At 55.4% G+C, this 24,747-nt stretch overlaps 3 protein-coding genes across 3 annotated transcripts; 2 read left to right on the forward strand and 1 right to left on the reverse strand.

The window, feature by feature from the left end:
- Positions 1-6,491: 6,491 nt before the first annotated feature.
- BESB_019850 (ATP-binding cassette G family transporter ABCG89) lies at positions 6,492-16,057 on the forward strand (the record flags this gene model as incomplete). Its single annotated transcript, XM_029360694.1, has 17 exons — positions 6,492-6,849; positions 7,337-7,474; positions 7,833-8,035; positions 8,336-8,466; positions 8,831-9,044; positions 9,492-9,716; positions 10,276-10,356; positions 10,950-11,059; positions 11,507-11,833; positions 12,295-12,361; positions 13,016-13,091; positions 13,440-13,524; positions 14,203-14,332; positions 14,669-14,776; positions 15,140-15,241; positions 15,475-15,551; positions 15,994-16,057. The coding sequence occupies 17 exons, from the start codon at positions 6,492-6,494 to the stop codon at positions 16,055-16,057; spliced, it is 2,496 nt and encodes an 831-aa protein (XP_029216053.1).
- A 1,967-nt stretch (positions 16,058-18,024) lies between these two features.
- Positions 18,025-18,561, forward strand: BESB_019860 (uncharacterized protein; the record flags this gene model as incomplete). Its single annotated transcript, XM_029360695.1, has 1 exon — positions 18,025-18,561. The coding sequence occupies one exon, from the start codon at positions 18,025-18,027 to the stop codon at positions 18,559-18,561; it is 537 nt and encodes a 178-aa protein (XP_029216054.1).
- Positions 18,562-19,772: 1,211 nt separating this feature from the next.
- BESB_019870 (uncharacterized protein) lies at positions 19,773-24,500 on the reverse strand (the record flags this gene model as incomplete). Its single annotated transcript, XM_029360696.1, has 7 exons — positions 19,773-20,098; positions 20,642-20,706; positions 21,009-21,062; positions 21,512-21,570; positions 22,403-22,498; positions 22,950-23,012; positions 23,457-24,500. The coding sequence occupies 7 exons, from the start codon at positions 24,498-24,500 to the stop codon at positions 19,773-19,775; spliced, it is 1,707 nt and encodes a 568-aa protein (XP_029216055.1).
- Positions 24,501-24,747: the final 247 nt, after the last annotated feature.

Here is a 24,747-nt window from a genome sequence, read left to right on the forward strand (position 1 = left end):
CTGGGCGGTTGGCTCACCACTTTCACGAGAGGCTCGTCGCAGAGACCTCGTGAGAGATACACGGCCCATTCAGGAACACGACCAAATAGGAGCAGAGCTTTGAATTACTACTGCAAAGTAGAATTAGAGTGGTACTAGGAGGTAGGAGAACGACTGTGTTGGTGCTTTGGCAAACGACGTCCGGCAGATCCGCATACAGGTGTATGCACCCTCCGACACTCCGAGCTTGTCTTCTTCGTGAGGCAAAACTGCCGACGTGCGAGGCCGTGAGCTGTGTGACAGTCCCACCAGAAGCCGTTTCCATTATTTTGCGAAGAGCATCGCTTGCTTTAGTTTTCGCCTTCACCATGGAGCTGCTTACGTGTCATGACCTCGTGAACAGCTGCCTTCAGCAAGGGTGCGGCTCTCACGCATCGGCTTTCATTGGCACTTGCTGCTGTTGCTGCTGCTGCGGAAACATTCGCTGGGAAACGCCTTTCCAATTTTAGAAGACGCTTTCTTTGGCAGTGTATTTACTACAGAGAGAGGCGAAACTCGTCCTCAGCGCAACCTTGTTAGGCTTTAGGCTTGCAGAGCTGGCTGCGAACAGGAGCGTAAGCAGTCATGGTGTAACACACTCGTACCTGGTGCGCATGCCCTCCGGCGCTGAAGGAAGTAACTGTATAACAGGAGTGAAAAACGCGATGTCTCCACGAGGTGGACCGTACACGTTAGCCGACTCCCTTTCTGAGGCAGACCGAGTCCGCGTCCAAAGGAAACTCTTGCTCTCTCCGGAGAGGGCTTCAAGGCTCGTAAACGAAATGCTGCTGCAGACGAACCTTGAGGACGGGTGTGATCGACGCGGTATCCGTCATTCCAGTTCAATGTACCGTGGCATGTCAGGTGGTCGGCTGTAGCCGATGAAGCCAAAGGTAAGAGGTGGCAATCGTCTTCAGTGGTGCCACGATATCTTGTTCTTGATTAACTGGGATTTGGACGATGTTGCTGTGTGTAATCTCCTGCATCTCTTCTCGAGAAATAACCCCTTCAAGCAAATCCCTCGTCGAAGCTTTACCGTCTATGTCGATCGCTCTTCCTTCGCTCTCTTATGACGTATCCTCACTGTTCCGACGCCTGCAGCTTTGGCTCCTTTGAACTGGGAAGTAGAGCATCGCTTTCGCCCACAAGCGCGATCACTAATGCGAATATCCCGGTCGTCCTCCACCATCCTTGTCTTCAGTGACCAGGAGACGTTTCAGATCGGGGCTCGTTCGCTCGTCTCTCACCTTTTTCTGCAGCCTCCTTTTTCGCGTATGGGCACCTCTTGCGCCTACGCTTGACGACCCTGTTTTTTCCCTGCCTCGAAACAAAACAGACGATATCCACATCAAGACGTGACTGCTGCTGGTAATACCTCCGGTAGATTCTGTTGTGCGTACTGCGTACGCAATCGTGCTGCTTCGGCTCATCGCCAGTCCTGTGTCGTACATAGCGGATGTAGCCGGGCACTTTTGAACTCACTCTCAACAAACCCCCGTCTTTACTGTCAATGCTTCGTTCCCCGTATTCTCGAAACAGCCGAGGAAGTATCCAGTGTGTCCGTCGGCATGGAATCACCTCTTCTTCCGGGGCTTCTTATGGAGGGATCCACGCTTCGCCTTTGTTTTTGTCGCTCAGTTTCTTATAGCAAGTTGAGATACAGTGTCGACGGCGTTGCTGGGTGGGTAGCAAATGATCTCCTTTAGTACGCCGAGTTCCCTCGAGAGTATCCCGCAACTCTGGGCCGAAGGCCGGCGTGAAACACGGTCGTGCACCTGCTACGCAGTAAGGTAGGCGCAAGGAACAGTGACTCTACAGTCAACTTCCGGTGTCTGTGCGCTCCTATGTTTTCGGTAACTTATGTATCCCTGTCCCACACCTATATATCTGCGCAGGTGAACATGACCCACGCACCGACGCACTTCTGGAATGGTGTCTGCTGGTTTTTTGATCCGTTGTTTTCCGGGGTGGACCAACCCCGCTCGCGGATGGCTGAAGCACTTTTGGAGAGCAGGTGGCAGGGCTGCGTCGGAGCGCACCGCTCTCGCCGCCCTCCCTCTCTACCGCCAGCTTCTGAGTGCCTTTGCGCCGGCGATGGAACAGTAGATCCAGCATCAAGCCCTTCTGCTGCAGTCACGGCTGATGGAGGCCGCGCACTTACTCAGTTGCTTTACAAGCTCTTTCCCTTTTACGCCTATGAATTCAACCCATACTCTCACGTTGTTTCGCTCCGTTATAACTCCCCCCCTCTCCAGTGTCGACCAGCGAAAGAACATACCGAATTGCCGCAGGCATGGGTTCCCGGTCCCGCCGTGGAGAAAGAGGCGGCACAGGAGATGCGCTGGTGGCCAGGTGAAAAAGTGGCGGGTGCAGAAGCAATGCAAGTCGTCGGGATGGAGGGAACCCGTTTACACTAGGTTTCTCAAGTCTCCACAACATTGTGTTTTTGAGGAAAGCCGTTTTGGCGCCATGGGTGATGAAGCCAGGGGAGCCCGTCCACCCCCATCAATGGAAGCTCCCCAACCGCGAGCCTCCACCGGTACGACGCCCCCAGCGGCCGACCGTTGCACGTGGTTTTTTCGTGAACTCAAGCGCAGGATCACTCTCGGGTCTCTTGAGCGAAACGCACTCGTTTCTGAGCCGAGTTGCGCATGACACGCTGCGCCCTGCTCTCGAGGACGACGAAACCATACCGCCTCATGCCACCGAACAGCGTCATGGATCAACGAGAGGGAGTCCGTTCGAGAAGTCCATAGGAAGGTGTTTCTCGACAAGCTCGCAGCTGTCGGTAAGTTCATGCCACACCTCAGATCCTTTCGTTCTGTGCCCCTCTCTGGCACCTCTATGAAAGAGGATGGAAATCCGAGTGGAGGCGAAGCGAGTGCAATTGCGTGGCTGCGTCCTCGTCTCTGACAAAGCAGCATAACGCCGTCCTTCGATAGCCAGAGTGGTACAGTAATGCCGGGCGAAGGAATGCAGTAGGGATGAGTGCGTCGGGCAAGCCGCAACGAACCCGTCAGTTCAGTTATATAGCTTGGAAGCCTCCAATTGCTGCGGTCACTCCTTAGATACCGCCTGGGCATCTGTACCAGGTTCCGTTTTTTCGAAGTCCTCCCCTGATGCGTGTGCCACGTGAGTTTCCTCCCGCCGCTAGAGCACACTTAAAGTGCGTGCAGGTGCCTGTTCCTTCAAAGCTTTTGCTTGCTTAAGGAAACAGGAAGGAAGATGAGCATCATTCAGTTCGACACGCTAGTCGTGTAGGCCCCTTTTAGAGAGCTAGAGTTGATGCAGCCGAAATTCAAGAAGCAGGATCGTCTGTGCTACGAACTGAAAAGAGCTGTGCACATTCTAGTAGGTGCGGCCGGTGACGCGGATAATGCGGAACTCAAAGAAGGAGAAGACCCGAAACGAACTGCAAGAGCTGATGTCGAAACACGGCTTCAACGTTTTGATGCGCGGGCAGAAGGACACATATTGCGTTATACCGCAGACATGTGCCGGTTTACGAGGCAGGAATTCTTGTCCTTCACTGAACCTGACAGAAGCAAGGACTAAGCCTTCAACGCGTCGCGCTGCACAGCGGAAACTACACGACCTCAGCTCACACGGACTGCCTCATGTGCTGGATGACGAAACTCGTTTCGCGAACTCTGATTCACTCTCATGAATGCTCTGCCGCCGCTTCGTTGTTGACAGAGACGGGTCAACGGCAGGTAGCGCAGAACCATCTACCTCCCAAACACTATGGGGCTTGTTTATTGCGAGATTTGGTTTCGTTGCGCTTGTTTGCACAAGGGGCTACGTGGGACGGATTCTTTTGTCTGGTAAGCGTTAAACATAACGGCAGACATGAGTCAAAACTGACTCTGGACACTCCTCCACTCTCATTGACCAGACACTATGGGGACCAAGATAGAGTTGTTTCGCTGCCTTTGCTTGATGACGAGCCATATGTACTGGGCTCGAAAAGGGTAAAAATGGTACGTTCCACCTCGTGTGTTACCTGCGCCTTGGCCACGGCCGTCTGATATACTCGACGGAGACACGACTTTCAGAGAAGCCTCCGCCACTAAGCAGCTACACATGCGACACCTGACAGTTATTTCCACCTTCTGCGAGACACTACGCGGACATTCCTGATCATCGCCTTCCGCCTAATGCACCGCGAAACCCTCGTGCCAACCGCCTAACAGGATGCCCGAACTCATTGTATTACGGCGGCTTCTATGGCACGCCCCACGATCAAACAGAGGACTTTTAACTGGTGGGTAGACGCCGGGCCGTCAAGCACAACCGCTATTATAGGCTTGCTCCGCCGCAAATCCGATTCTCCCGTTTTCTCTATTGCGGTGAAACATGTTGTAGCCACTGAAGCGACCAAAGAGCTGACAGACGTCTTCTGAGTGCTGCGGTACCATCGCTATTCTGTCGCTCACCGCAGACGCCCACAAGTAACACGTACAGTGTGCCCAGTGCTCCATCGACCTATTGCCTATCCGTGTATTTCCCTGCACAGATGAAAATATATATTCTCCTTGTCTCCAGGATAGGATGTTAGCCCTACAGCAGGGACATCGGGCAGCCCACACATGAACAGCGAGCAAATAACGGCAAGACATTGCTGCAGCTACCTGAAAACCCCGACAAGCACCTGCTTGACAGGCGGCACCAGAAAATGCATGCTCCCGTTGGTGCAGTATCGCGGATCACCGCGGAGAACGCTTTTGAGCTTGCTTGTCCTTTTGTGGCTGATATGTGGCGCCTCGCTGGGCCACGCAAACCCACGGTGCTCGTGTATCAACGAGTTCTTCGCCGGCGGAAGAGCGACGTGACCCTGACTGAGAGGTAAGGCAGGCCCGCAAGTGCTTGTCTTTCCACAAACCAGCCATAAATGCCTAGCCTCTTTTTCTCTACAAACTCTTCCCGTACTTATCTGCGGGAGAAATGGGGAAATGATTCACTGGGCAGAAGTTTCCCGCCTCCAGAGGAATCTTCCCTCTCAAGCACGGAGGGCAATCCCGAGCGCTGGAATGCATGCGCACCCGGGACTCTGCGCTGGGGCAAAACATTTGGTGCCTTCTCGATCTCGCCTCTTTGCCGTTTCTGTCGTTTCTGGCTTCCAAAACGACTAACCCATCGTCAAGCCCACTCACTTGTTCGAGTATTCTTTGTGGACTTGTTGTTTTTCAGCGCTCTGTAGCGCAGCGAGTGCAGCGTCGTCCTAGGAGATCTCTCGCTCCCCTGTTGTAATACCTTGTCTCTCCCGACTCCCGCAGTGCATTCCGTTCGTCGCATCGACCTTTTGTTTTGTATCTCTCCGGTTTCCCTCAGGCTTGCACTGTCCCGTAGTGCTTCGTGTGCGGTATATAGAGTAAACTGGCACGTTTTTTTATTGGCAAGTACACACGCCCAGCGCTGTGCGTGGCGCTGAGGAGACGTCGGTGTCTCTGCCGCCAGCTAGCCAACCCGGCGAAAGAACTCCTTTGAGATTCTCATTTCGTTCGACAAGGCTGTGCGGGATTTCGCCGTTGCCTGTTTCCACCCTCGCACCAACGTCCTGCGGGCGGGGGCCGCGAGAAAAATGAGGCCGGGTACGCGGCCATCGTGACTACTGGCCCGGACAATCGACTTTTTTTCAGTCAAAGGTCTGTCGCGGCTCTCCGCGCCAAAAAACCCGCAAGACATCCGCAGCTGCGCTTCAAAACTGAAGTGATGTGATGCGTTTTATCATGCTCGCCCCCCTCAAAGACTGCGCCCAGTCTTGTTCTGTTGCCCAAGACACGGCAGGGGCGATGTCGCGGTCACGACAAGAATGTCGCTCCGGTGACCCGCATGCACGCTAGCGTTTTATAGTTCACACTCCTCGCAGAGACCCTGTGCGCCACCATCTGCCCGGCTCCTGTCCTCCTGCGCCGCCACTCGAGCTCCCACTGTCTGGTTACTCCCCGTCCACAGCGCCGCCGCCGAGACACACCCTCCGCACCTGGTTCACTGAACTCGCCTCTTGACAAGGTCGCTCTCCGTCGTCCGGTCTCCGCATCACCCTCCGGTGAGCCAGCCTCTTTCGGCGTCTCGTTGTTTCGTTTTTTCGCCGTCGCGCAGATCCAACCGCTTCGTTCTCCGCTCCGTAGGGAACGCGAGCGTGTGACGACCTCTTTTGAGCAAACACCGGGGAAGAAAAGACTCGGGTGCAGCATCTGCCTGCGGGTATTCGGTTGGCAGCACAGCCCCATCCCTCGAGCCGCGCCACGCCAACTTCGGCTCAGGCATTCTTTTTCGGCTCCGTCGCCACGTTTCCTTTTTCAGACTCCCGTTGACTTGCAACCGCGCTCCCGATCCTTGTGGACGTCTTTTTTGTGCACCTTTCCCGCGCGCCTCGTTCGCTGTTTCTCTCCCAGGCGCTCCCCCTCCCCCTTTTGCCGGGGGCGCCCGTCGCGGTCTTCTCGCAGCGCTTGGAGAGAGCGGGAGTCAGCATGCCCGCGCCGTCGCGGAGCCCGTCGAGGCAGGACTCGCCGCGCGTGTGTCCCCAGGCGGTTGGGGTGGGCGGCAACCGTTTCGCGACTTCGCGCTCGCTGTCAGATCGTCTCTCGCATGCGGACGACATGCACACCCACGGAAGGCCCTCTGACAGTGAAGAGCGCCGCGGTGGGGAGCACGCGCGCCTCCTCGAAGAGGGACTTCGGTGCGCCGCCTCCTGCGAAGATGGCCTCAGCCTCTCGAGAAGCGGCGGAAAAGACGGCAGGCTGCTCATGCCGCGTTGGGCTGGCGACGGCGCGGAAGACCGCTACGACGGCCTCCCCCCCGTCACGCTCAGCTTCCAAGACCTCACAAGTAGGCTACGCCGCAGCGCCGATGCGCTGGACGCGCGCGCCGGCGCTTGCCCCTATGTGTGCAGATGTGCAGGCTTGACGCCGCGCGCGTACCGTTCCCTACATACATACAATATATATATATATATATATATATATATATATATATATATATATATATATATGGTCAGGGGCCTGTGCTTCTCGGGGCTAGATGCATAGATATGCCTGCGGCTAGAGGTACACGGGGCGTGGCTTCCGCATACGCAGGTACTGACATGCGACGATGTTCTGATGTGCGGCAGGACGTGTCAGCGTGTGCCGCGCGTGGCGTGGGATCCTTTGCTCTCCCATTTTCCCTGAGGGCAGTCTACCGGCGTAAATGGAGGCGTGCAGCCCGCCGTTGGTTGCCTGAGTCTGCGGCTTTGCCTTTGGAGGACTTCGATGTAGGTTCCTCCACCTGCCGCCACGATTCGTTCGGCCGTTGTCTATGTTTCCTCTCGTTTCAGTGGACATCGTGAGCCCTGGCGACGGGCCCTTGAAGCGGAGCCTGAAGCAGCTTTTGCAACGCCCAGTGGCGCTGCCAACCAAGCGGCGCATTCTGTCGATGGAGGGCATCCACGGATGCTTCATGCCTGGAGACTGCGGTGAGTTAAGACCGTCGCCTTTTCTCTCCTTGGAGTTCCGACGATCCAGCGGCTGCACGACGTTCTCCCGCACAGTACCTTCGTTTCTCCACGCATTTATTTCTTCCAAAGCAAGCGGTTGCCGTGAAACACCTGTGATCACGTCTGCCTTGTCTCGCGGTCCTTTCATGCTTACGGAGCGCGTTCGGTGGCTCCAACGCGGGCCGCCCGCCGTGCGGTGGTGACGCGGTCACATGACTCCATTTGTGCGTACCGAGTTCGTTTTATCTCATTCGCGCACTGCGTGCCTCAGAGCCCCCGCCTCCCCCCCCATCCCCTTTTGTCGGCGCGCGTTCCTGTCTCTCCTCCGCGTCTGCAGTGGCGCTGATGGGGAGCAGCGGCGCAGGGAAGACGACTCTTTTGAACGTGCTGTCGGGTCGAGTGACACGGAACGTCGGAGGCGTCGTCAAGTTCAACGGACACCAGCTCGCGCCAGAAGTCTCGAAGACCATCAGCTGCTTCGTGCAGCAGGAAGTCATGTTCTTCGGCGCGCTGACTGTCCAAGAGCATCTGCAGTACCAAGTTCGTCCCCCCCCCCCCCCCCCCCCGCCCCCCCCCACGCTAGCTGCCTTTTTTACGCTTGCACCCCAACGCACACGTGTAGATATTCATCTCTTTTGCCTGTCCTTCTGCTCACCATCACTGAGACGTTTCCGTGTGTCTGTCTGTTACGTATTCTACATGCAGTACGGCTGTGCACACTCCCGTTGGATGGAGGCTTGCAGACCTTTGAAGTTCGCCTCTGCAGACAGTTTGTCAGCAGGCGAGCGGGTTCAACTGAATTGCGTTCGCTTCTTGCCTCGGGGATGTTTTTGTTATCAGGCCGCGCTGCGTCTGCCTCCGTCAGTGTCGCGCCGCGAGCGTGACGCGACTATCGCGGCGATGATTCAAAAAGTGGGGTTGGCGAAAGTCGCGCATTCGCGAATCGGCAACACCTCGCAGAATCAGATGATGTGAGTTCCTCTTCGCCCCGTGAGTCATACGACTCTGCGTGCTCTGGCGCTGGCCTCTGGAGTTCCAGCGCAGCTGTCTTTCTGCTGGGGGCTTGCGTGTGGAGCGCGAGATTCGTTCGCCGGGCGATCGCCGTGCGAGGACCTGCAGGCTTTCTAGCGTAGACAAGGAGGCAGACACGCCTATCTTTCTTCGTTGCCTCCGCGTGCGCATACCGCAGCTCGTCGCGCGCTTGCCTGGCTCTCGCAAGTTTCAGCGCGGCTAGGAACGGGTCGCGCATGCCAAGTTCCCTCGACTGCCTGGGCGGTTGCACGGGCCTCGCCTCGCGCTTGTAATGGAAGCCCCGTTCCTTTTTCGTGTGTGCAGCGGCGTCTCCGGCGGCGAGCAGCGGCGCCTCGCCGTCGCGACCGAGTTGCTCACGCAGCCCTGCGTGATTTTCGCAGACGAGCCGACAAGCGGACTCGATTCCTACATGGCGATGCAAGTTGTGAAGCTCTTCAAAGAACTCGCCTCGGCCGGCCGCACCGTCGTCTGCACGATTCACCAACCGAGCTCGAGTGTCTTTGCGCAGTTCAACAAGGTGAGGCGCGGAGAACAAACCGTCAAGACTGCGAAGTTTTGGTTGACAGTCCACGCTACTCGTAGCATACATAGTACGTGCATGACCCCAGACCGGTTTGATAAGTCAAAGTTGAGCGAAACTGCAAGCTTGCCACACAGAGGCGCCGCGGAGGTCTAACCTCCCGTCGACCTTATCCGAAGCTCGTGGAAGCGCGAAAAACCCACAGTCGCGTACGAAAGGGAGTCTAGGATGACGGTCTGGGAAGCGGCGGAGGCCACTGAGAGACAGAGGTGGAGATGCGCAGTCGTCGTGGACCGACGCTGGGCAGCGCCTGAGCGGCCAGGCATTCAATCGAGGGTTCAGGGCTGACACGTACCGGTGAGGCTTCCGCTAATAAGAACCATAGAATAACTAAGCAGACGTGCAGCAGCCGTCAGATCACGAGTCTGCTGTGCTGCCTCGCAGGTCGTTTTGATGTCAGAGGGTCATATGCTCTACTGCGGAGACCGCGAAGCCTGCATCGCCTGGTTTGCGCACCTGGGACAGATCTGCGAGGCTGATATGAACCCCGCGGAGTTCCTTATGAAAATCTGCGCGGTGGCGGACGAAAACCGCGAAGCCGCGCTCCAGAGAACCAAAGAATGGGCGGACCGCTGGAGACTTCAGGGCGCCGTCTTCCTCGAACACTGGGTAGGAAGAAAGCGCCGCCACTTCGCCCCCCCCCCACTCATACACACACCATATATGTATTTATGTTATGTGAGTCTGTAGCCAGTTACAGGTCTTCGTGAATCCTATATGTATGTATATATGACGGTAGACTTGCAAACGCATGTGCTGCAGAGCCGTTGCGTTCGCCTCTGTGAAGATGCAGCATAGGGAGGAATGTACTCGAAGAGAACGCCACTCGGGGGGGGGTCGGTCAGGGGATGAGCAGAAACTGCATGCGCGTGCCTTGGGGCTGCAGGTGTTTTCCGCCTTATCTTCACAGTGGCGATAAGCGAGTCCTCAGGTGGAGCCACTCGCCAGACTGGAGCGGCATCGACACGACGCGTTGCCTCACATTTTCCCTCTATCGAGGCACTGCATCCCATCTTCGTGGGAGATTTACGCGTTTGGCTTGATTCCGCGTGGCGCCTGCAAAGTCGCATACCTGAGCGCTGAAATACTGTGGAGGAGGCATACCTGAGTGCGCGCGCGCGTCTGGTGTATCCCGGGTGCTGCTTGCGTGTTTCGTTTTCTCTCTCAGGAGACACACGGAGGCAGAGTCGCGGCATCATCCGATCAGCTACACCTTCAGCGTCTCTTCTCGTCTCTGGAGCTGCACGACGTAAGTCTCACGGCGCCTCGCGCCTGCTGTAAACGTCTCCAGTTCATATCCGTTGAGCATGCGAAGCACGGGAAATGGAGCAGAAAGCACGAGATACTGAAGATGTGACCCTGCGGGAGAATCAGCTTGGAGTCGTACGCGCCCATGCGAGAGCTAGGCTTGTTTATCCGAATAAACGAGGCCTCCACGACGCTCTTCTAGCCTTTCGTGGATAGGGAATGCATGCGCCGGTTCCCGCAGAACCGTACCTCTCCAGCTACAATGTCTGTGACTCTTCTGTGCGCACATACTGCTCCCACTGAGCTTCTCTGCAGCCAGATCGAACTCTTCAGACTTCGTTTGCTCGCCTTCTCCTGTCTGCGGGCCTGCCAACCCCCTCGTACCTCTGTCTCATCCGTCCTTCCTCAGCGTTGTCCTCTGTCGGTCTGACGCGCCTTGGCTCCTCTGCTTGTCTCCACAAGCTCGTTCCACCGCCGCGGTCGCATATCGCCGTCTGCCTGCCTGACACGTCCGTGGAGCTTTCTGTGCGCCTGTCACTTTGCGGGGCGTATCACAAGCTTCGCATGCGCGCGCGAGTGTTTTGACTTCGTCAGCGGGCGCCGCATGCGCTGGAGGGCGGAGGCGAGTCGAGTACTCAGATTGACCAGGAAGGCGGCGCGGAGCTTTCCGCGCCGCCTAGAAAGCCGTCTGATCAGCTTGCCCTGTAAGTCCTCTGGCGGGGAAAACGATTTCTGCTTTCAGTACTCTCTGCGGGTCTGCACGTCTCTCTGCGCAATTTCCTCTGTCTCTCTGCTTTCCTTTTTGGGAGCGCGGCTCTTTCGTGTCTTTTCTCCCGTCTGCGGCTTCTGCAGACTTCCGCAGTTTAGGTCGTAGCGTGTGCGGGCGCTTCAGCTCGAGAATTCTCCGTAGACTGGCACGGCGGCCGCGTGCTTTGTTGCCCGCTCTCGAGTTTTCACGTCTGCGCGTTCAGTGGCTGCCGCCATCGCCGCCGCCGGGCTCCTCTTTTCTCGGTATCTACGCCCCCCGTTATGCATGTGAGCTTACACGTTTACATATACTTGGATATACATACATATACATAGATTTATATGTGAATTTTTGTACGTATCCGCCGGCTCGCGCGTGTTTGGCGTGCTTCTTCGCGTTGCAGGGAAGTGAAGCTGAGCGGCCTGAGCAGTCCGCGGAGACGAACGGCGACTTTTGAGTCGCTTCGGCGCTACGGCAGCCAGGCTAACGCCGTGAGCGCCTCTGAGTTGACGAGGCAACTCAGTTCGCGAGCGCAGTCCATGCTTAAAGGGGGGACGCCTTCGGAGGCGATGCTTCATGCGATGCAGAAAGATCGCGTCGGAATTTTTCGAGAAGCGTGGCTCCAATTCAAGCGAAGCATCGTCCTGACGAGCCGCGACCCGCTCTCCACTTACGTCAAACTCGTCACAACCCTCATCTCCGCTCTCATCCCCGCCTTCCTCTACTTCCGGTACAACCTACATGCGCAGGAGCCTTTATTCATACGCACACATTTTTTGTATATTTCTATATATGTTTATGTGCGCGTGTGTGATGACGCACATGTTGATTTTGTGGAAGGCCTTCTTTCCAGGCGCATCTCTCCTCTCTCGACCTACACCTACCGCCGCGCATGCAAACTCCGAGGTTCTCTCGACTTCCCGGACGGTCCGCGTGAACGCGACCCGCCTGCTCCACTGAGTGTGCCATTATGAAGGACAGTCCCCTCACGTTTGTCTCCATATTCATTCTCACTTGTATACAAACCAGTGTGTATATAGGCATACACATGTGGATTAATTCGGTGTACTGCGTGCTTTGTGAAAGCTGAGGACTCTTCTCGCGTGCTGAAACTCAGCACAAGGCGTACGTTTCTCCGCGACTCTGCGTGGCGCCAAAGGCTGCGATGTGCGTGTCTGCACGCGTGTGCAGCTTATCGTGGGATGGAGCCGACGCGTGGAACAAAGTCTCTTCGTCCTTCTACGTCCTCATGGGGCAGGTAGGGTCCGGCCGTTTCTATTCTCGCTCTCCCCCGCTTCCTCGCACGTCCAGGAGCGGACGTGCGCCTCGATTCGGGATGCAGTTCCTAACCTCGCCTCCGCAGTTCACCTGACCGCCGTGTATTAATGTAACAGAGATAATCAGGGAAATCTGGTATACTTGGCATCACGTTGAAACGTAGGGTTCTCATATGGGTGGAAACTCATAGTAATACACTGCCTAAGAGTACTGCAGACCACATGCTCAAATATGGACAGGCAGCTTATCGACTTATATTCTGGTTCGCCGGATATCCAGAATTGTATACCTTTTAATTCGATCTGCCTTTGGCGTACTATCTCAGACCGGCGACATGGCTTTCGCGTGCACGGAAACGAAAAATCTCTTGAGCTGCCGCCGCACGCGCGTCAACAGTCCGTGATGCATTCGTCTGTGCGTATGGCGTCCTCGAGCGTGGAGGAGAGGGTAGGGCGTCGGCAGCTGCTTCTGAAAGGCGCAGGGCGAAACGCCCGCACAGAGCAGAGAGGCGCGCTGTAGCAACCGGCACTGTCCGCAGTGGCGGTTAACTTATGGGCGGCGCAAGCGTATGCGGGTGGGGAAGTCGTTTGTTCCTCTCGCGACGCAGCCCTGTGCGTTCTGTCCTTCTTCGCAGTCGTCTGCGGCTCTCTTCGGCGTCTCCATGGCCTTTAACAAGGAGCGACCCATCATCCAGAGAGAATACGAGACAGGTAGGCGCAAAACGACGAAAAATGTCACACGCGCCCTCAAACACGGGGCTTGCGAGTGGCGGTATACGCAATCGGAGTCACGACACGCGGCGGACACGCCTGTCAGACCAGCAGCTTGCGAGCGCCTCGTCGTCGTCGTCGCACGCGTTGTCGTTCCTCGAGACAGGCGCCGCGACAGCTTCGGGCGAGCTGCTTCGAATGCGCTGGGAGTGTTTTTGAATACACAACTCGCTTCCTCAACACGGACCGTGGACTGAGGAGATAGGGGCATGTGTGCGGCTGTCGCGGGGGGGGAGGGTGGAGAGGATCCTCGCTGCGCGTGTGTTTTTTCGGGCGATGTATCTGCAGGCGTCGTGCGAATGCCGCTGTACTTCCTCGGGCGCGTGACCGCAGACTCGATTCTCTGGATGATTTTCCCCTTCGTGTACCACTTGTAAGTCTGCAGCCGCATGCGACGCGGCGGCCTAAATGCAGCGGAGAGCTAGGCATGGCATCGAAGTCTGCCTCTGCGGCTTCGGACGGAACTCGCCCACCGCCCGTCGTCAGAGACGGGGAAAAACTGTGCCCTGGAAAAACTTTTTCGTGTAATTGTTTTGCGAATTGGACATACAAAGCGCTGGAAGACCGGCCTGTGACACGCATGCCTTTCCTTTTGCATGCATCGCGCTTGTCGCTCGGATACCGAAGAGCCCGGCGGTTCGCTCTGTACATCGTGTCTCTGTCAATTTCGTGTCCCCACTTTTGAGGCCTTCCGCATGGTGCTGAGGCAGGGCTCTAACGAGCCGCGAGCACCCGAGGTCGCAGATCTTTTTTACCTTCGCTGCGAGGTCTCTAGCTGAAATTCTCGCGAGCCTTGGCTCCTTAATCCCCTTCGTGTGTTATAAGTCCGCGTTTAGTGCCGGTAGCGCAGGCGCCATCGCGGGTTTTTGTGGAATACGCGAAGCGAGCGCACTGCGTCGACTCTGCAGCGCAGCCCCGTCGCCGTTGGAGAGGCGGTGCGGAGAGCCGCAGCAGAGCTTAGCCTGCAGCGAGCGAGGGTGGCGGTGAATTGCCCTGGCGAACTTCGAGAGCTTTTGGCTCGGCTTCTGGGTGTTTGTCCGCGTTTGCTCAGGATTTTCTACTGGATCGTCTGCATCGGCGGCGACTCCGTCGGCAAGTACTTTGCGTCGCTGGCGGTGCTGTTGCTCACGGTTCAGGCAGTGGCATCGTACTCCTTCGTCGTCGTCTCTGTGGTTACCAACGTGAGCTCGCGTTCTCTGTGCAGCCAGTTTAGGGTCTAGGTTGATTCGAGTAAACTAAGGACGGCGCTGAACCCTCCCCGAGCTCATACGAGAGGACGCGTGGCGGCGCACGTTTCGCCGTTATGCGATCAGAAGGCCTCTCACTGTCTCGCGCTTTCTTTGTTTGCTGCTTCTGCGCGCACACGGTAGCTGAAGCTGCAGGCATGCGTGCCGACTCGTGGGCATGTTTGAGGGTTCAGAGCGTGCCTCATTGCAGAGACAGCGCTGCTTGGACCTCGCTCTAGCACGCTCGACGCACTCTTTCTACGTCTGTCTTCTCTGTGCGAACCTTCGCAGCCGGTAGTTTCCACCGTTGTCGTTCAAATCCTCCAGATGATTCTCTCGCTCTTCTCCGGATTCATGGTTAAGCTCGACAAACTGAACAGCTTCTGGGTGTGGCTAGTGGTGAGTTCCTCCGACTCGTCGCGCACGTCGGTGCCCTCCGTCCAGGGTTTAGGGCTCTGCGGTCTACGGCGAGACGCCGCGAGCCGCCGCGACCCGCCGCCTGCTTCACACGCGCGTGCGGAGTTGTGTGAAGGCGACACGCGAGCGAAGGCTTTCGAGAGGCTGCACACGCCGCATCAAAACAAACCTCTCGCCGCGCACTGGCGTGTCTGACGCACACACACGCGACGGTCGGTTTTCTCTGCGCGCCACCCTTCCGGTCCTCTGCCTGCAGCGGGCCGCGGAGACTGTGTGCCGCGGCGGGCGCCGGCAGGCAGTGCATGCAGTTTGCCGCGGATGTCGTTCGCATGTGTGGCTTTGCAGTACCTGTCGCCGTTCAAGTACGGGCTGAGTTGCTTCACAGAGAGCATTTTCATCGGCGCGACGGTGACTTCCGCGACTGCACCCCCCATCGACGGCCTAGACGTGAGTCTCTCGTCGGCCTAGGATTTTTTTCGCGCAACGCCGAAGGCCGCAGCGCCTTTGAGGTGCACTTCTGGAGGGGGGACACGTCAGTTTTGCGGAGGGCGACGAAGTGTGGCGAGTTTGTCCAGAGGCGCTGCCAGGTGAGGCGGTCCGCGCGTCGACGCGAGTGCCCTTTCTCAGCCGTCTGGACCTTCAGTGTTGTCTGTTTGTGTGCGAGGCCCGTTGCTTTGCAGTTCCTAAAAGACACCTTTGGCTTCGACTACGACTACTTCTGGCTCTACATCGCCATGCTCTTCGTTCTTGGAATTGGGTAGGCGCCATCGCACGAACTCACAGGAATCAATGCATGCATGTATCCGTCTACACGCATTCTGCAAATCGATATATAATTATATATATGTTTGTCTGGATATGAGCGCAGAAAGCCATGCATTCTGAAGGCGCGTCTCCGTCTGTGACCCCTTACGCTCACATCGGGGCTCTCAGCATACGAACAGCCAGCCATGCTCGTTAGGATAGACCTGAAATCGTGTGTATTCCCATAACGTTAATCGCATACAGATGTTTAGATTTAGCGCATAACGTCGCGGGCATGGCGCGGCACAGAAACCCAACCCAAGGCGTATTGACAGCCTTCACGCTCTCGTCGTTTGAAGAGACGCACTGTTTTTCGCCTCGTGCGTCAGCCGCGCCGCTCACGGACACGTTTCTCCTAATATTTTTGTTTCCTTCTCTCTGTGTGATATCTGCAGCGCGCGCCTCCTGGGCATGTGCCTCTTGACATGGACTGCGCGCCGAACGAAGGAAAATCAATGAGTCCCCTGAGTGTTCCTTCGTCCTCCCTCTTCGGTACCCTCTCTGCGTCAAACTGAACCTTTGACAATTTCCGTATTTGAAAAATAGTGTTCGGCTAGCCGCTCGCAGCGCTCCGCGCGAGAGACCGGCCTCAGGGCCTGCGATGCTGTCTCAGTCTGAGCGAAAGGGCAGCTGAAAGTGTGGCAGTCACTGGCGAGCGGGCGGAGTCGAGCAAGGAGGCACATCGCACATGATGGCCTTTAGCAAGTCCTCTCGCATATCACAAGGCGCGCAGAGAGTCCCTGCCAGTCTACTTGCAGTGCTGACGAAAGTGGCGCCGGGAGTTGACCGCACAGCTGAAGCCGCGTACGCGCCTTGAAAGGCGACTCGCCTCCCCTTCTGCATAGGTGACGAAAGAAACGAGTGTGTGGTATTCACAGCCAAGTAAACTGAACGGCAGCCAGGATTATCCGGATCGAAGCCGCGCACAGGATGCACTCCCCCAGCCCGGAAGGGAAATTGACTTCAGGAGCTGGTTCGCCGTGGGCTTGGGAGCTCGACTCTCAGGTTCGATTTCCTGTGCAGAAGCCTCTTCTCGCAGAGATACGCAACTCGTCTGAGGAGTTTTAGCTAGTCACAGAGCCTCTTCTGCTCAAGTCATGCTCCCTGAATTCCAGAATCAGGCGATCCACGAACTTTTGAAGTTAGGCGCTCTATTAAGAGCATTTCCATCAATTTCATACAGATATATGAATCATATATTTATATATATACACCTATATGTATGAGAATTATATATATATATATATATATAGGTATATGAGTATATTAGTACTAGTAGTAGGAGTACCACTCTGTGTGCTGCAGATAGACGGGTATCCTGGGACCAACGTCGTAGAGCCAACTGTCAAACACTCTTTAACAAATTTACTACTGGTATTGTGGAAATTTCATTCTTAGTGGATCTCCTGGGTGTCGAGAAGCTGTGTCAGCCAGCGAACACTTTACTCTGCCGATACTAGACTCTTCTCTCGCAAGAAGCCCGTGACGCAACCCCTAAATCGCCTCTCGAAGGCAGTCCAGAGATGCCTGATTGCGTAGTGAGATTCCTGAGCTCTCTTGTGTTTTCTCCTGGGCTATAGTTTTTGTCGCGAGACAGCCTTTTAAGAGAGCTTGAGTCCCGACAGACACTGCAGCTGCATGCGGCGCGACCCCTTTGCATGCGCGCTCTGAATGGAAACTCAGCTCTCCGTTTCCGTGCAAAAGTTGTGTCCACTTTTTTCTTGGGTCGAAAACAGATGAAACTCTCTCTTTTCTTCATCTTTTTCGGATATGCGTCTTCTGCACTCGCTGGGTGTTGCTCTCCGCTGCACTCCGTCCGCAGCGAAGGCCGCGCGCTCCCAGAACACCAGCTTATTCGTTCTGTGTTGTTACGAGTTTCGAAGCGCAAGAACCGTTTTCCTCCACGCACAGGCCTTTTTCGAAACCTCCCTTACAAGGCCTTGCATGAAACTGCCTTTTTGGCGGTTTCTGGTTCGACGGGCACGCCTCTTCGATCTCCTCCCGTTGGCGCGCTTCTCAGACTGTGTGCCGCGACTTTGTGTCGGGGGGAGGAGCTTCGTCGCTCTGCTTCTGAAGATCTCCGCTCTCACCTTTTCGCTTAACAACTTTGCCAACTTTGTTAATCTCCCCTCATCTTACTCTTGACTCATGTTATCAAGCTCATCCTCTGCGCTTTGTTTCGTTTCTTCGTCCCTGTTGCCTTCCGCCTTGCTCTTTGTTGCAGTTTTCTTCGTCGTCTTTTCTGTCTCGTTTTCTCGCGACTTCTTCTTCTCTCTCTTGTCTGCCTGTCCTGTCGCCTTCGCCCTGCGTCTTCACTCTTCCCCTCTGTTTTTTCCAGGTCATTCCCGGCCTCGTGGCGCCGCGCTTTTGCTGCGCCAGCCTGCGCCTCGCGCTAGAAAATCATTCTGGTTTTATCCTCCTTCGCCATGGAGACCCCGGCGCCGCTTCCTAGCGGCTCGCCTCGCGCGCGCCGCGACGAGACTCTGCTTTTTTTGAACGAAGCAGGCGCGCATGTCTCGGTTTTGCTAGAAACTGTTGAGCAGCAGCTAAAGGACATGAGCACCGATCTCCTCCCTCCGACGAGAGAAAGCCCGCGGGAGCCTAGATCCTCTGCGACTGCGGCGCCCGCCCCGCCAGCTGCGGCTCCTGCGGAAGCTCTCCACGGCGACCAGGCGCCCGCGATGGACGCTGAGGCGAGGGAGGCCCAGATGCATGCGTCGTCGGAGGCGAGATTCTTTGCGAAGAACGTCGAGTACGTGCAGAGATATCACGCGACGTGCTGTTCGCTAAATCGTTTGCTGCATGCAGAGGTTGAGCGCATGGATCCGCTGCGAGAAGCCGTCTGCGGAGACAGTCTCTACAACGCAGCGCTGCAAGTGGAGAACCTCGAATTGCTCAACGCAGAAAAAAAAAAACTGGCAAAGCTCAAGCAGGAAATCCTTAGTACAGGGACTACCTGCTGAAACACACTGTCTACTTCTCTTACCATATACATATTTACATAAATACATATATAGGTACGTGAGTTTGTATAGACAGATCTGTACCGGGTGATACAGGAATACATCTTCATTCGAGTGCAGAGAGGAGGAAGAGCTGCACTTTTTGTCTCTAGCGCGCGTCGAGGCACATGACGAGGCCAGCGCGATGGGGGGTGGGGGGGGGAAGGGAGGGCTGTCACGCGGGCCGGCAGGTCTGTATGTATGCAGGCTTCTATGAGTCTAACTATATTCGCCTTTTCCTACAACACATATATATCAATACATATGTATATATAGGTGCAGGCAATTTTGCCTCTCGACGCCACTTGCATGGAACGCCTCGCAGCTCTCGCGTCGTCTCAAGATCTCGCCTTGAGATCAACTGCATATATGCACATATATATTAGCATATATATGTACGTACTATATAAATATATATATGCATGCGTGCACCAGTGTGTGTGCGTACGTGCGTGTGTAAGCTGGAGATGCGCTTTGCGTGAGACGCCAAGCGGCGTAGGACCCTTTTGTTTCACACTGATTTTCTCGGATAATGTGGAGAGTAATACTCATACGATGAAGCGGAAACTGGGCCATTTTTTGGCAGACACGCTCTCTGAAAAGGGCGTTGCGTCTCTTCGCCGACAGAATGGGGAAGTGTTTGAGCAATCCCTTGTTTTCGCTGCCTTCCAGCCTTAGCTGAAGCAGATCGGAAAATCGAGGCAGACAGAGCGGCCCAGGAGACGGTAAAAAAATTGAGCGTTCAGCGTCACGTGGGTTTAGCAGAGCTCCGGTGAACCCCGACGCCGCGGGCGCGCCTTGGGCACACCCGCCTCGCCAGAGTTTCGAGGTGCGTGTTCTCTCGTGAAAGCCGCCCCGCGGTCTGCGGGAGGGAGCCTCACCCATCAGAAGTAGAAGTAGCTTCGCCCAAGGCTGCGATATTTCCTCTTTGCCGACGAGAAGAGAACGCTAAAAACGCGTCACAACACCTCCCAGTCCAGCACTATGCGAAGTCGACCGCGAGACGGGCCTCAGAACGCGCGTTCTCACGCATGCGCATGCACTCCCCACCCCACACGTGCATATGCAGATTCGCAGGACGTGCGTGGGCGCAACAGTGTCTCCGCGCGGCGGGTCGCCTCGCCCAGGCCTCGCGGCCGCGCGTTGGGCCCCTCCGACCCTGTCTCCGCGCCTCACTGGGAGGCCTCCGCGAGCGCGCCGCGCTCGGCCTTGTCTCCTTCCTGCATGAAGCGCAGGTAGCGGCGATTCCGCTGCAGCCGGCGGTACGCCATTTCCGCCTGGGCGCCGAAGCACACCGCCTGCCGCTGGAGGTCTTCCGGCTGGCAGGGCCGCACGAGGGTCTCTTGGTTCATGAAGGGGGACGCGTGCGCCTCCTCCATCACCCGCGAAGGCGCCGCGGGCTCTACGCCATCCGGCAACAAATCAGGGCATGAAATGTATCTCCGGTGCCGCTGATACAGCAGCGGCTTCACTTCGCGAGCGCGCCGCTTGCAGCCGCCTGCACGAAACACGCCGCGAAGACATGCAGCAGACTCTTCCCTCCAGCCCCACGCAGCGACGAACCCACCACAAACACAGTTACACGGACATATGCGTGTATATATGTATACATATATATATATATACACATACATACTCGTGGCATTCATAGCAGTTTCGTACTGAAGTGCCGAATAGGCCGGTCGCGCGAAGCAGCGTTCATTCTTTTCTGTCCATATACGTCTACGAATGTATCTATACCTATATCTATATCTACATGTGTATATATGTATATATATATATATATATATATATGCGCGCCTATGAACATGCGTATATGCATATGCTTGACTACGCATGCAAATAAATCCGAAACAGCCTCCGCAGTCAGATTCGAGGCTGCCGCGGTTTCACAGGTTGAATTGCCACCTTCAAAAAAAAGTCCCAGGCCAAGCTCTTTTTTGTCGTTTTTGCGATCCTGGGCTGCGTCACTAAGGAGGCTTTCGAGCAGGAAACTGACGTCAACTCGAAACAGAAGAAGACAGGGGAGTTGCAGCCTTACCGTCGTCCGCGACGAAGCGCAGCACAGCTTGCTCGAGCGCCTTGTTCTGCTCCATGTTCCTTTCCCTGACGAAGACAAAAGGCACGCAAGAAAAACGAAATACAAAGAGGCTTTTCTGTGTCTGAGAACATAAGATATATGTATATATATATATATCTGCATGTAGTAGATATCGATGCTGACAGATGCGCGGAAGCATGACCGGCAACGAGAAAACCGGAATGGGGTTTGAAAGGAAGTTCAACCACTAACAGCCGCAACCTCTACGGAGAGTTGCAGACTGTGGGAATCGGCGTCCGCCACATCAGAAAACCTCGAACATTCGGAAAAAAACAGAAAATCCAGAAAAAATCGAGAAAATCCTCACCTCATCAAGTCGTGCAGCTCCACCAGCTGATGCGCCAAGGGACGCTTGTACGATCTGGAGCCAGCCAACACAGAGAGTGGCGGGCACGTACATATATATATATATATAGACATATATGAACATATATATACATATATATATATATGGTTTAGCGTATATATGTAGGTATATAGACGTATGTGAAGGCCCGCGCAGATTTTTATCCCCCATGAAAGAAAATGCGGGCTCCTATCGCATCCCCTGCGGTAGCGCAGCCGCGCACAACAATGGATCACCGCCGGGGTTCACATACTCTTGAAGCATCTGCGTTCATCGATTTGAATAGATGCATACCAACTATGCAGATGCCCGCAACAGATACAAGCGCCCTGTATCCGTCTCGCCTCTCGCACCGCACGAATCGAGTTCGTTATCACAAACTCCACGCCAAACGCGGAGAAGAGGGTGATTCATCAAGATAGACTTTTGTTTTGTACAGGCAGGATTGCCGGCAGCCATCTTACCGCGTCGCAGGTCTGTTCACCGCTGCTCGACACCACTTGCTCAGCGCCAGAAGGAATTTCTGAGGAAGGAGGAAAGGAAAAGATTGCCTCCAGCAGATGGGCGCAGAAACACGGTTTACATGATTCAGACAAGAGTCAAATACAACAAATCACATAGAAAACGAGGCGTGTGGCCTTTTGGGAGAATAACAACCGACACTTTCTCTTTTCAGAAACAAACAATGGACTGTAGTTCTTGAAGAAAAGAGAAGCCCAAGCGCACGAAGTCACACAAATACAGCCGTCGAAGAAAGAATAAAGGCGAGCAGAGACATGTGGACTCTCGCGCGCCTCCTTTACAACAGAAAACAAAAGAAAATCACAGACGTACCTACAGACAGAGGAGCGCAAACGCCACAACTCGACCTCGGGCATGAGTTAGTGTAGACAAACAAAAAAAACTGAGTGAGTCTGCGTGCGTCGCTAGTTAGAAGAGGGGTCCGATGCCTCACCATCATGGAGCCCAAACGGGCAGAACGCGCAGAGCCGGTCAAGACAAAAAGAAATCAGCGAAATGAAAGGCAGCTTCCTAAGTGCTGTGGCCGTTAGAAGACGAGGCAGCAGCACAGGTGATGGAAATACGGATAGGAACTTCACAGTGCCACGTACACCTTCTCCTTTCTGTCGCGATGGGGCTTATCTGCATCGCCGTATTCTGAGTCTCTATGCCTGTTGCTACCTGCGATTCAGATACATATATATGCATTCGCCTAGTAGTTCTTTAGATAGATGGATAGAAAGCCATGACGATAGCGGGACTGGTAGATCGATAGACTGATTGGTGTCTTCAGATGTCCGCTCGTCTGTCTCTTCTCAGGGGACCCGAGCGTGTGCATGCGGGGGTGTACGTACATCAGAGACCAGGCCTCGCGTCTTCATAAAGTTCAAACAAGCGAAGGGATCTGCAAGCTCGTCGACGTCTTTGTCGTCCACCATGGCCTCCGTCCGCTGCAAAAAACGATTGCATGCCCACGCACACCTCGACTTTTTACGCAGTTGTCCTGAGTTTAAAGCTCCCGTCGAGACTAAGCTGCGCACTTATACATACCTTCCCCCCCCCCCTCCTCCCCCCCTCCCCTCTGTCTCCGCTACCCTTCCTCTGCACTGCCTCTAATTTAAAAAGGACTGTGGAAAAACATGTCGGCGAGAATCCCCAGAGTGGGATAGAATGCAATGTATATAGTAATACAACTTCTAGAAATCATAGGCCCCTCTGGGGTTAAACCAGAAACGACGACCTTATCAGAAGTCCAGCTGGTATACGTCCTTTAGCTAAACCGATACGGGGATACGAGCGTCTTCCCAGAATTACTGCTTGCCTGAATGAATCAATCTGATCAATCACGCGCGCGTGAAATCATCTACAAGAGAGACAGACACTCATCGCTGACAAACGTACCCTGACAAACTCTTCTCGAATGAGATCCTCGTACGGCTGCCAGCTGAACTCGAGATCAAGCACCTGAAAGAAAACCGCAGCAAAAAAAGAGGCAGACAAACGCTGAAGAAACAGAAACCCAGTGTAAATACTGCGAACCTACCCCCAACAAAAAACACGTGCATGTACACGCCGACTCGCATATATATATATATATATATATATATATATATATATATATATATTAGATGTATATGTTTATGTATATATATGCGTACATAGGAGGACAGCCACGTTTGCACAGACAGGTCTACGTGAAACGTCCCGGTGGCGGCCTCTGAGCAACCTGCCTTTCTATGTATTGCTCAAGCTAATGTTCAAGTGTCTCTCCACGTCTCGCGGGCATGTCCGACCGCTACAAATAGCTATGCATGCCTACATACACCTTTATACAACTATACATGTACTCATATATTGAAAATCTAGAGTGACATGGTGCACGCGGCGGAAGGTGCGCAGTCTGCGTACTTTCTGGAAGTCGTCTAGGAGGAGTTGTGTGGGTAGGAGCTCGGTTTCCTTTTTCTGGCGCGCGTCGAAGAGGTCAAACAGGCTTTCCTCCGCGACGCCGAGGCTGCGGAGCGCCCCTACGCACCTGCAGGCGTCTGGGAAGGTGAGTTCAGGGAGGCTGGCTGCGAGGGGCTTTGCGAAGGAGGACAGAAACGTCGGATTTGCGATTTTGAGGCGCGCGAGGCAGCAGAGGAAGTCGGCGAACTCGTGAGAGTAGAAGGACGGGGCGAGCTTCAAGACGCGATTGAAGACGGCGACATACAGCCCGCGCGGGCGGACTTCCGCCTCTTCGTAGACGGTGAGGAGCTGCACCAAGTGGCGCGGCTCGAGCGACGACATGGAGCGGAGGAAGCACGGTACGAAAGATAGGAACAGCTCCTTGTCGGTCACGTTCATCGCCACGACGCAGTTCAAAAAGTTCAGCGCCTCAAAGTGGCGGAACGGTGCGACGGGGCAGCCCTCGCCCGCGGAGGGCGAGGCGCCCGCGCGGTTGATCTCAATCGCGCGCTGAATGAGCGAACTCCACAGAACCACGTCAAAGCAACCGCGGGCGGAGAGGCTGCTCGCCAGCTGCTGAAGTTGACGCGGGGACTGCCGCCGGAAGCGCGCCGGCGCGTAGTGCGGAAAGGCCGACGGACTGGAGGGCGAAGGGGAAGAAGAGGCAGCGTCCGCAGACGAAGAAGACGAGAACCCGCGCCGCGAAGCAGAAAAGAGGCAGGAAGAGGGCGAAGCAGAGAAAGCAGAAACTAGAAACAGAGGAGCGGCATCGGCGAGCGACCGCGGGGCGCGGCGCGAGGGAGGCATAGGCGAGGAGGGACGAGACGGAGACTCCAAACAAAAGACAAAAGACGAGTTTTGGCGTCGCGAGTGCAGACAAACGGAGGAGAACGCGCAAGACTGGATGGACGCTGAAGAAGGACGCGAGGCGGGGTTCCGCGGCGGCGCCGCGTGCTCGAGCGCCTTCCTCGCTCCGCGAGCGAACGCAGCGAGAGACAGCGCGCTCATGGCTGATAAATGGAAGAAAGAAAGAGAAGAGCGCTCATCTAGTTCACGGGAGAAGTCTCAGCACAGTCCTCGCGGCCGCGATAGTGCAGTAAAGATGCATGATTCTCGTCGTCTGGGGTGTAGGTACACCGGATAAGAAGTGAGGAAAGCCTCAAGAGGGAGAATTCTCGCGGGGGCAGAAGAAAACTTCCAGCAGAAGCGACGTGCAACCCTCTCTCAGCAGCTGTCTCCTCCTTCTTCGCAACAG

This window comes from Besnoitia besnoiti, chromosome XI (genome assembly GCF_002563875.1).
Source record: "Besnoitia besnoiti strain Bb-Ger1 chromosome XI, whole genome shotgun sequence".
Lineage (NCBI taxonomy): Eukaryota > Apicomplexa > Conoidasida > Eucoccidiorida > Sarcocystidae > Besnoitia > Besnoitia besnoiti.